Source organism: Rhipicephalus sanguineus, chromosome 4, assembly GCF_013339695.2.
Source record: "Rhipicephalus sanguineus isolate Rsan-2018 chromosome 4, BIME_Rsan_1.4, whole genome shotgun sequence".
Classification (NCBI taxonomy): Eukaryota; Metazoa; Arthropoda; class Arachnida; order Ixodida; family Ixodidae; genus Rhipicephalus; species Rhipicephalus sanguineus.
In genome coordinates, this window is record NC_051179.1 from 71,529,360 (window position 1) to 71,541,400 (window position 12,041).

The 12,041-nt window shown below is 46.4% G+C and overlaps 1 protein-coding gene across 1 annotated transcript in view; it reads left to right on the forward strand.

Moving 5' to 3' along the window:
- Positions 1-8,953: 8,953 nt before the first annotated feature.
- LOC119390227 (SEC14-like protein 2) overlaps positions 8,954-12,041 on the forward strand; it is a 70,391-nt gene continuing 67,303 nt past the window's right edge. Inside the window, exon 1 of the mRNA XM_037657793.2 lies at positions 8,954-9,460. Within this exon, the coding sequence (XP_037513721.1) occupies positions 9,407-9,460 (54 nt within the window). The 5' untranslated portion in view covers positions 8,954-9,406. The remainder of the gene's footprint in view (positions 9,461-12,041) is intronic.

The following is a 12,041-nucleotide window of genomic DNA, read 5'->3' on the forward strand; positions in this document are numbered from 1 at the left end:
CTGGCCTAGTGAACTGCTTGATATACTCTCCTTGTTCTAATAATATATGGGCCAGGGCAGGCTTTTCCCCAGAAATATTTTAGGGGCGGACATTTTGAGAAGGGGGAGGAGGAGAAGATATTAAATTTAGGAATTAAGTTTTCAAACCTCCCGTTTTCGGCACACATTCACATTTCATTTCTTGTCTCGCATTTATGGCATCTATGGCGCTCATAGCGGGTTCTTGTGCCGCAATGGAGTTGGCGATCTTTGAAACCACAAGGCCACCTGTTCAGACTCCCTTTTACGTAACCGGAGGCGTAGGCACGGTTTGCTATCGTTGCGCGCACACGGTTGCTACGTATTGGTTCCTCGGGTGCGCATCAAAGGCGTCAACCGGAGTGGTGGGCGGGGAAACGAACCGGTGGGCGGCATTTCCGCCACCGTCCACCATAGCGTGTACCCTTGGTAAGGGTTTGATCTTCTTGAACAACTGTCGTGCGCTGATATTAAGCTCCAAAGCCTAGAAACGAATCTGTTTTGCCACGGAAAAATGACACCGGGCAATTCAAAATCGACACGAAAGTAATTGGGGAGTTTAACTGATATGTTTCATTCAGGTGTTTTAAGTGCGTAGCACTTCATAGGACCCTGCTTGTCGTCCATCCGCAGATCTCACGTGGCGTGATCAGGCTCAAAATTAAGTAGTCAATATAGGCCTAAAACAAGGCTAGCAATGCTCAGAAACGGGTTAAAATAAACAAACAAAGTCTAAAATAGTATAATTAACAGAAGTAACGAAGAAGTAATCGTAATAATTAACTTAAAATCTCTAAAAACGCTTAGCAAACATGCGAATGACACTGCCGCCGGGCAAGAGAGGGCGCCACCGCCTCGCCACTCGCGCGATTGCTCCTCCCATCGACGCTTCTCCGGCACCTTCGTCGCTACATTTGAAGTGGGGAACAAACTGACGGAACTCGCTGCAGACGACACGTATCTGAGCTGCCATAACAAGCAGGAAGTCGATAAAGCACAGCAAAAAGTAGCACACCAAGCTTGCGAATCTCCATAACAATATTCTACTCGTGCCGGGGAAACCTTACGTGCTTACCTCAAACATTGACGTCATCGACGGCTTGGTAAACGGAGCAGTGTGAACTCAACGAACGGGAATCGCTGGGTGCCCGTGCTACGCACTTCCTCAGGCTTCACAGTAGTGGAGCTGCATTTAGCGCAGGATTCAGAACTAAACTAAGAAACAGCAATGGCTAATTTTTTTTCATACTCTTTTACGAAAGGTACTCCTTGACGAGTGGATGTTGCAAACGACCAATCTAATGTGAGTCACACTATCGAGATTGTCATTTTGCATTGACGCTTGCCATTATGGCTTTAATTGTCCACCATAATGGCGGCACTCCATGTGTTTCTGCAAAAGCCGTCCCATTGGAACGAATATATATATATATATATATATATATATATATATATAAATTGGCCGCGTGTATGCGTGCTTCGCTGCAAATGTCGTCGAAAGACGATAGTCTTCTATCTAGTAATACTTACGTATTGTAATTACGTATTGTAGTAATACCACCTAGTAATATTTACGTATTGATGTCGCGCCTCAGATATGCGTAATATTTGCTTTTTGATCGACAATTTTCACATGTATGAACGCAGCTACCAGTTCAAGATGGCTGGGCGTTAAGCAAGTGCTTAAACTGCGGCCGGGTGGCTGAAAATGAATCATGTGACAGACAGACAGACAGACAGACAGACAAACAGACAGACAGACAGACAGACAGACAGACAGACAGACAGACAGACAGACAGACAGACCAAAATTTGTGCGTTTCAGTTCCCCAAGAAAGACTATCGTCTTCAAAAAAGTGGAGTCAAGTTGGAGTAGAGGGATTCTTGGTGTGAAGACGCTCATTGCACCGTGGGCATCGTTTTCAGAAGCGGACCACAGTTCACGGGGTGTGGTAAAAGCGGTATCTCTGCGCCGTCTCTTACAACGCGCGCCTGCTCGGGAGCCCCGCGCTCGTGGCTGCTGCATTGACGAAATAATTTCAAAATTAACGTCTTCAGTGCCAGCGACACCTTTTTCGGTACCTGCTGGCCTTTTAATAAAAAGCAATTCAATCCTGCCTGCATTTTATACACTTGCTGGGCAAGAAGTCGGAATTGCCAATCCTTGCCTAAGGGTCTCATTGGAGGGGTCGTAACTATTAGTGCAACGACATTATGCAACATGTTTTCAATGATTATGAAAGCTGATGTGGAGGAGAATAAGTGGACAAAGTTTAAGAAATATAAAAAATGTTTTTTTTTTTAATTGTCGTCAGAAGTTTTCATTGTCCGGTGTTTTCTTTAAATTAGCCCAATCATACCTCTTTACTGAAAAGTTATATAAATATAAGATTCGGCGGTGTGGTAGATAAGCATGCGAAGAACGTAATGCGCAATTTTTGTCGCTCTTCTAGAAGGATTTTTTGAGATAAAGACCTTCAAAGTAAATAAAATAACGTTTTCTGGGCCAATTTTGAGGTTTTTTATAAAAACAGCTACACTACACATCAAAACTAAAAATACCTGAGCAGAAGCAAAAACATGCATATATTTAGTTAAAGAAATTTCAGCTACCTAACTTTAATATATTTTGTGCGATTCATAACGAAAGTTGGCCAAAACAGCAGAGCGGATGAGCGCTCCACTCCACCTCTTCGTCATTATTGATTTCCTGTGCTTCGAACAAATTTTTGGCGGCAAAACAAATTGCGGATCTCTTCTTTTGACTCGTCAGGCAATAATATATAAAATTTTGAAATAAATTTGAGAGGTCTACCAGCCATCGATTGTTCGATCTTACGTGGAATCACCCTGTATTTAGCAGTGCTGCCGAAGCGGATCTCGGAGGCCACGTTGAAAGAAGCGCGTGGTTGAGCTGTGCCGCAACGATCTTTTAGTGAACTCAATCGGTCAATTTTCGCACATTATTCTGACAATTAATTGGCTCTGTTCTTAAGCAGAATTATGCTCTATCATATGTGTCCAATACAACTCTTAACTTGAAACAGAACCATTGATTTCTATTTTTAGAAGCTTTTTTTTTTACCATTCGGAAAACCGGAAGTGCTCGACCGGATAGTCTTGGAAGAGTAACAAGGGTATTGGTGCTCCTGCCACTGAGAAAAAAAAAACTAAATATAGTATCAAACGTCAGTTGCACGTTTCGTGCCGTATTGGCGGATGTTATGCAGACACAAAAGGCCGTATACGGTGCGTAATAGACGCCGCGTGAGAACCGCTGCAAATTATCGCTTTCCGGTAGCGGAGATAAAAAAAAGATCCTCGACGTTGAGTTTTGTTTAGTTTGCAGTGACCCGCATTAAGGCAAAAGACTCGAGTGATCAAATCCGCGAAGGGCAAGCCTCCAATACCGGCTGCTTTCGAAAATAAAGGGTGGGCGCTAAAACCAAAAGCCGTGTGAGTGAGCCGATAAGGCCACCGACTTTCCCTTATCGAGCGATCACGGACGGCTCTGGATTTTAGTTGGTCGAGACCGCGTTGCACAACGGCCGAAGATAAGCATCCTACCTCGGAATTTGGTTATCCACAACCACCGACTGCCAAGCGGTTGATGTTGGCTCCCGCTGAATGGAGAACTCGAGGCAAAGAGAGAGAGAGAGAAAGGTTAAGCGAAAGGCAGGGAGGGTTAACTCGAGACAAAGTATTAGGAGGCTAACCGATCGAAATCGTTCGAGTGCCACGCAATTCGATCGTCCTTCCTATTTCTTTTCATGGCTATGAAGCTGTCAAGGTAGTACTTCTGACAGGTCGCATATCGCGTTATCACGGAAAGGGACGAATGTTCAGCTGCTTAACTTTTGGTTTGTCTGACAAATATCTCGGCTATTGTTAAAAAACGCCGCAGTGTGTAGCTCAACAGAGCCGTCATACGTGTGAAAAGAATCTCAATAAATGAGCGCCGAATGCGCTGCCACAGATCAACAACCTTCTCTTTCTGCTGAACCAACCTGGTGAACGATTTCGTTTTCGAATTGAATTGATGATGGCATCCAGTTATTCTAAACGACCTCGCAGCGGTGTTTTCTGTACACGTGTCTCTGAAGTAATTCTAGATACAAGGTCATTTTTCTTTAGCACGCACCTTTAAGTGCCATATGGAAAAGGGCGGTCGCCTTGAATTTTGGAGTGAGGGCATTGCTGTCGGTCACGCAAAATGAACACCACCTTTTAGGTTATTTACCAAAACAGAAGGTAAAGCACACAGTATCATTGAACTAAATATTGAATCCGATGCGGATGCTTGCGGTTCTATTTGTGTGATTGAAGCTCGTGTTATGCCATCACATTTACAATGCTCAAATTTATAGCGGTGGTTCGACTTCGTCCACCAACACCTGTAGTTGTGAGTTTTTGCGAAACACATGCAGTTTGTAGCGAATTGTCGCAGCGCAAAATTATTTTTGTGCTACGAGGAACACAAATTCAAGCTAAAGTGGTTTGCTCGGGTATGTTGTTTCTTTGAAACTGCAACAGTGTCTTCATCGGCGAGTCGGCCCTTTCCGTTTCTTTCTCCCTGTCCTCTTAGTATCGCTCAACGCTCGTCTCTACCCTGAGTCTCTTAGCCAGTGTCGAGTAGCGTTCCGGATTTTTACTTCTGGTTGACCTGACTGCCTCTTCCTTCTTCGTCTCTTTAGTCCATCCCTGTATTTATCACATTACACTTTTAAAGTTGAACTTGAACTCGTATTTCGTATCCATACAATGTACAGATGACAGGGGCACAGACAAAAAGCCACAAATCGCCTTGAGTAGTCACTAAGTCTGTCCTTATTGGAAACACACGCACCCAGTCGCGCGTGAGTACAACGCATCAACAGATATGTGTATACAGTTAAAACAGTGTAACAAGAAAGTGTGACCCCCCCACGGTTGTATTGTGGTTATCGTGCTCGACTGCTAACCCGAAAGTTGTGGGATCCAATCCTGGCCGCGGCGGCCGCATTTTAGATGGAGGCGAGAATGCTTGAGGCCGGTGTACTTAGATTTAGGTGCACGTTGAAGAATCCCAGGGGGTGGAAATTTCCGGAGCCCTCCAGTACGGTGTCCCTCGTAATCATATGGTGGTTTTGGGACGCTAAAGGGACACTAAAGGCAAATATTAAGTCGACGTTGATTGTTGAAACAGCTGTCCAGAAACCTCATAGTGCTACTTTTATGCCAAGGAAGTGCTTATTTTGAAATAACATCACGTTTTAGTGGTCCGCATCGCGTTAGCGCACTTCAAATCACCCGCCTGAAATCAGACTTTCATACGTCACTGCTGCCGTGCCCAACGTTGCCCGCCCTTACTGCGCGACCGCCGACACTAGTAGCAGCAGAGCGAAAGTAGCGGACCCACAGCAGCAACAACGGCCATCGAAGCCATCGAAGCTTGCCGCAATCGCCGCAATGGATGTGGACGGAGAACTTGACAACGAGACATTGGCTCGCGACGCTGGGCCCCAATTCAGCGACTTGAGCCCCGATGAACGCGGTCTGCTGCTGAGGGCTCGTAGTGCCGGCGTCGTTGCATGCGGCATTTTGTCGAACTTTCTGTCAAAGCGACTTTCACGAGCGCGCAAAACACACGCGGCAGTGCGCGATCCCGAAACTACCATTGAGACGCGACCGCGTGAGCGAAGCAGGGCGCCGGGCGAAGCGCAGTTCGGCGAAAACGGAACCTTTGAACCACGCACGCCGTTCCCCATGGCAACGCCACAGAGGTTCTTTTTTCCATTAATCAAACGGAAACAAACAAACAGCATTTTATTACGTCTTTTGATGGACGGTAGGTTCTTTTTTTTATTGCTGCTAGTTTGATTACTAGTGATTTATTGTAGGCAGACTCTCATACGTCATCGGGATCACTTCGAAAATGTCCCACTCGTGGCGCTCATCATGTGATACATTTAGCTTAATTTCTCGGTAAGTAGGGCACTGCTGTTGATAATATTGCCGTTTTAGAAGTTGTCATACATTGAGCTTTCACTCTGACATAAATTGTTATTTGCCTTTAGTGTCCATTTAAACCCCAACAATTATTATTAATATTAAGAACGTGTGTAGAAACAAAATACAGTTTAATGATTTATACAAAGATACTTATCTACAGCCGAAACAAATCGACGTAAACGCGATATCGTGTTACAGAAAAAAAAATTAATGAGGACAACACAGAACCAGTTTATAATTAAAGAGGATGTTCATGGAAATACAAAATGAAATACGCGTCTCTTTCGCCATTGTATAGGGTAGCACAGCAGTTATTACTCATAAACTTCCCTGTCTTTCCTGCTGCCAAAGCTCGACACGACGCCTCGAGAGAAATGGTTTAAATATCTTTCTCGTGAAAAGACTCGGCGACACTCGCATCGGCACGTGCTTGGCGCTTCCAGCGATCCCTCTGGACAGACGCTAGTCACCGGTATGGGCCTCTTTACAAAATTGATCCATCGTGTGACTACGATATGCCGCGAGACCTTAACAGACAAGAGGGAACATGCTTGCACCGCATCAGACTAAACGTCGCCTACATTAATTACTTCAAGAGCAAAATCAAGCTGTCGGACTCACCATCGTGCGTTCAATGTAACGTTCCAGAAAACCTGAAAGACGTTCAGTGTGAATGCAGGCGATATGCATCAGAGAGAAGATCTCTGAAGGCGACCTTGCACCTTCAACGGGACTCGTGTTTAGAACTGCGGCGCATAATCTGGGCCCATGGCAAAGCAGCACCTGTGCGTTACGCGCCACGAAAGCGCTGCTGACTTCCTTGCGGGCCACGAGCCTGAACGAAACTCAGTGTAGTCTATGTGTTCGTGTGCTTCTGTATGTGTTATGTGTTTATCAGTGTACATATCGTAATCATCACCCAGCACCTGGAGTAGCATGTCAGGCGAATATCCAGGCTAACATCTCCAGCTTTTCATGAAAACATTTCTCTCTCTCTCTCTCTCTCCATTCCTCTCTCCTTTTCCTTCCTGCCTTGCCTTTCTTATGTACGCTCTCTAGCTTATCGGGTGAAAAATTAAAGTCACATTGTCACATATAACGACATCTAAACTGGCAGAACCTCTAACCCTTCCTGTTTTTGTAAGGGTGTCGTTAGCGGAACAGCACACAAATGGGTCATGTTTTGGAACTCTAAAGCGGCACTTTAAATAGTATCCGCTCACTGTTATGCGAAGGAAGCTAAGAACAGATGGTATTCGACATGACGAAAAAGAAAGTTAACACCCTGCTACGGCAGAAGAGCATGACATCATCTTGCACTGGCTGCTGGGTCACCGTGTCAACGTAAGCAACGACTTCTCTGACAAAGTTGGCCAATGTGATCTCGTTTCGTCAGAACTCTGTTGGCTTGATAAATGAGAAAGAAAGGACTGACTACCCAGGAGAATATCGAATTTATTTTCGAACTTCCCGCCTCCGTATTAAAATTAATTAGCGCAATGTAGTGTCACGCATTCGATCAAGTTTCCGTTTTAATATCTACAAGTTCTTGTGCAAAAATGTCCTCAAAAGTATCAGCTAAGCATAATCCTGATGTGTCCATGCAAATCGAGAATGTTTTCCGCGTGCTGCTGGAGTGCACACTATATTCCGTAGAAAATTGTACAAAGAAAAACGGACACCCGATTACCTTACTGAACGATAATCAATACTAGTTACCCTAACATATCTTTTCCGTTTCTCATTAACAAAAAAAAAATTAAGGCAGCTTTGCAATAGCGGTGCCAAGCTTGTGGGGTGTTATTTGGTGAGGGCAAATAACACCCCACAAACATTCATTCATCGTCTCATGTTTCAGTCAACTTTCGTGGCAGGCCCTATGCCAGGGGTCTCAAGCGGCCCGCGTCCCTCTCGCTTGCGGGCCGGCCCGTACATGACTGTTTTCGTCCCATTTTTTTTTTCTTAATAAGTACGTTCATGAGCTACACAGACGTTTAAGCATCTTTTTTTTTTTTTTCGTGAGGCACCCCATGCAGAACCCTGGAACTAAACCTCTGTAGTGCTTTCTGGAGATAAGTATCGATATATTACTTGATACCTGACGTCAAATTTCCTCGGAAATGACCCATATATGAGATATCGGAAAGGCCTCCTTTCAAATGGCAGCGTTAACTGATATTTTTGTCAAACACCTTCCACCTCCTCCCCCCCCCCCTCCCGCTCTAATTTTCTTCACCATCCCGGCCCTTACGGGAGAATAAATTTCGTGAGTGCGGCCCGCTAACTGAGGTAAATTTGAGAACCCTTGTTTATGCAGAAGTCATTTTTTTCCACCCTTTGTCAGGAACAACTTCAAGGAGAAGGCGCCATGCACAGTACTTGGGTCTTTGGCCTCCCTCCGCAATACGTCATCTGTCCTTTATGTCTCCCTTCCTTCTTTCCACTTGGGGGATAGAGAGAGAGGCCTTTCGCATTCATTGATACTCACATCACCACTTCTATGCCTACGTGTCGGTGACAGGGACCTTCTCCCAAGGCTGATAGAAAGCGCCGTGTTAATCTGCCTGCGCTCCCTCACCGCCTTTTCCTCTTCGCCACGTTACCCCCAGTTTCTCTTCTTACTCGCGCCCTGCCCTCCCCCTTGTTCCAACGAAAGCCCTCACTCTCTTCGCGACCGCCGTCACGCCTGCTTTTCTAGCTGCTTCCTCGATACGAAAAAGACAGAGGGAACGGAAGACAGCTTTCACTGCTCGAGGGTCCGTGGCTCTCCCTCTCCTCCTCCTCCTTCTCCTCCTCCTCCTCCTCCTCCTCCTCCAAACTCGCGTTGAGAGGAGGTCTTTGTCTCGCCCAGTCTCAAAGCCTCACCCTCCCCTCACTCGACTCGCGTTTCTCTACGAGAGGGCGAACGATCTCGCGAGCGAGTGCAGACGACATAATTTCGCTTCCGTCGCGAGTTCGGGACCAGTATATCGGAGCATGCCGTTCGATTCGCGTGCTGCCCTTTATCACTACTACTACACCACCGCGTAGCGCAACACAGTGCATCCCCCGGGAGTACAGTGTAACCCCTCTACTCGAACCTGCGGTGATCGTCGATTCACCTGCTGAATCGCGGCTCGGTGAAGTTGCTCGGAGCGCCCCGGTGTGCGCGCGTGTGTGTGGTGTGTGGCGCGAGCGAGCGCGCGCGGCCCTTTCGATTTCTTTTGAGCGGCCACTGTGGACTCGATAGCGTCGTAGAACGGGAAGAAGAGAGTGGGGCTACGCAACCCGCCGCCGGACGAGAAAGGGGCCACCTGGAAGCCGGCGCGGTTTCGAAGTACACCCCGAGTGTTGTTGGAGCGTGTTTTCTTGTTTGTTGCGCAAAGAGCCCTGCGGTGAAGAAGTTTTTGGAGCCAGCATGAGCGGCCACGTCGGGGATCTCAGCCCCAAGCAGCAGCAGGCGCTTCAGCAGGTGGGCATACGCGAAACAGACGCGTGTCAAGTGCGTCGTTGTGTATGCATGCTCCCGATAGGACGTCAGACAGCTTGCGTTTGTTCAAATGCTTATGAAACAAGGGCGGCGCCAGTGCGGGGCAAAGGGCCTAAGATTTTCGCCTGCCCCCCGCCCCCCTCACCCCCCGAAGGGATTCGAATGCTGTAGATGCAGCCCAGTAGAAAATTCTGGCGCCGCCCCTGTTATGAAACCGCCTATAGTAAAAAACGTCTGGTGTTTTTTACGCGCAAATATACGATATTGTTGCGAGAGACATTGTGTGTGTGTGTGGGGGGGGGGGGGGGGGGGTGTATGGAGGGGGGGCGAGAAGGGGAGCATACCGGATTTATTTCGCCCCCGTGAATATCGTTAACGTGCGCCTGAATTTGAGTGCAGTTCTGGCATTTCGCCCATATCAAAATGCGTTGGAAATCAAACCCACGTACGCGTGCTTTGCAGTGCAACGACATATAGCTGTCTGTTAAGACACCACGGCGTATTGTGAATCCGGCTGCTCTACACTTCCGTTACGTGTATCGCGAGCAGTCATCTTGTTGCACGTTACCTACGTGCTTAGCAACAGAAAACAAATGCGATATTTCATAACGAAGTTACTTTAGAGGAATTGACAGTTACTTAACTAATCGTCATCGTCGGATCCATTTACTCGTCTGTCCGTGAAGCTGAATGAGCGCATCCCTTCACTGTGTATCGAGAAAACGTTTCGTATCACAGCGTGGTATTGCACGTTTACCTGAGAGGAAACAAAGTGGTATGTCAAACAGAAAATTATGTCAGGTATAGTTAGGGATACGAAGAAATATTGCTCAAACATCACGACTGGATCTAGGCCTACACCTGCTATGCACCCAGCTTGCCTAACCTTGTCCTAATTCGCTAAACACGCGCATCGGTTTTAAGTAGAGCCACCGGATTGCTTGTCTCAATATCTAGGAAGACTATAACATGCAAAAAAAAAAAATCTACCTTAAAGTAATGGGAAGAAGAAAACAAAGCAGTTCTCATTCATCTATAGTTTCGATTCTCCTGCGAGAAAGCTTCAGGCAGTTTTAGCGACATCGGGTAGAGAGGAAAAATGAACTTTTCCACTTAACGGTTAAATAATGATTCAGTGTATTTTTACGCTGCATATGAACTGTAACAGCCCTATGATAAATAACCCGCGGAGCGCTGCCTCGAGAGTGCCCTTGCTTCGGACATGAATCTTTTGAAATATTGTGTGTTCAGCCAGTGCTCAATGGAAAGGCTGCTTTTCCGCTTTTTCCACGTGTATGATTAAAGATTCATAACACACGTGCTTGCCAAAGAACAGCTTAAGCGATAGATCGTGTTTGAAATTAATGTATTAAGAAAACTATCGCGAGACGCGGCTCGCGTCGTTGGACCTTGTCATAAGGCTACAAGTGAACGGCTCCTCTTATTTGAATACATTTATATTCATAGAACTCCCGTATTCGTGAAAATGATAGCGAAACATTGCCTCCATGTGTGGATGACCCCCCCACCTTCCTCGCTTTTGTCGAAACAACTACTCGATGGTATAGTAAGCCATGATGTCTTCAACAATGTAGGACCTATGGGAATTTTCGCCTCTAGATAGACTTAACATGTCAGTTAATTTCACACGGGCAGCACACTGCATATAACCGTCTTTTTACGGCGCAGTGACGTCTTCTTAGTGTAGCTGAGCCATCCTTCCCGATCTCATTATGAGGTATTCAATAGTGGCCGCAACAATGAATGCCTCACTCTTTGGCCCACACTTCGACAAGGATACTTGACTTCTTCGCGGTAAAAGTTCAGGGGAAGATGCAGGCTTCAAGGAATCAAAAGTGGTTGAACAGGAGGTGTCTCTATAGTCAACGTTTCGACAATTGGTGTTGTCTTGTCTTGCCTTGTCTTGTCTTGTCTTGACAATTGGTCCTGTCTTCTTCAAGGCAGCAAGTTTAGTTGTAGCTATAGTGAACTAGAAGACAGTTCACTATAGTTGTAGCCTTGAAGAAGTCAAGACCGCTTCTTGAAACGCTGGCTCCAGTGACACCTCGTGTTCCAATGATTTTTGACTGACTTCGTCAGGACACACAAGGTCAACTCAGGAGAGTGACAAAATCAAAAGACAATTTGCCTGGACGAAGTCAAGCCTCCCTGTTGAGAAGTTATTGCCCCCACAGCGAAGCGTCAACAGCTGTGGCCCCAATTGTACAACCGTTGTCCACCACAGCTGTTGCCCCGGTGTCGAATCATTCACTCTAAGGTGTTCGACGTCGCTCGCTGGGCCACTGCAGAACCCTTAAAGTCTCCATCTAGCTATGACTCTCGGTCTTGTTACACTACACGAAGGGTTTTCGTGCAGACGCATATTTTGTTTAGGACAAGCATCGCTCGCGACAACGCGTCCCTCGGCTTATTCCGGGCCAAGAAGCAACGCGTCGAAGCGTTAGGAGCCGGGTATCCCATGACGCAGACGTCAACGAGACAAGAAGAGATAACTATCGGCAACAGGAGAAAGGGCGAAAGTCTCAAAAAGCTCGAGCAATGA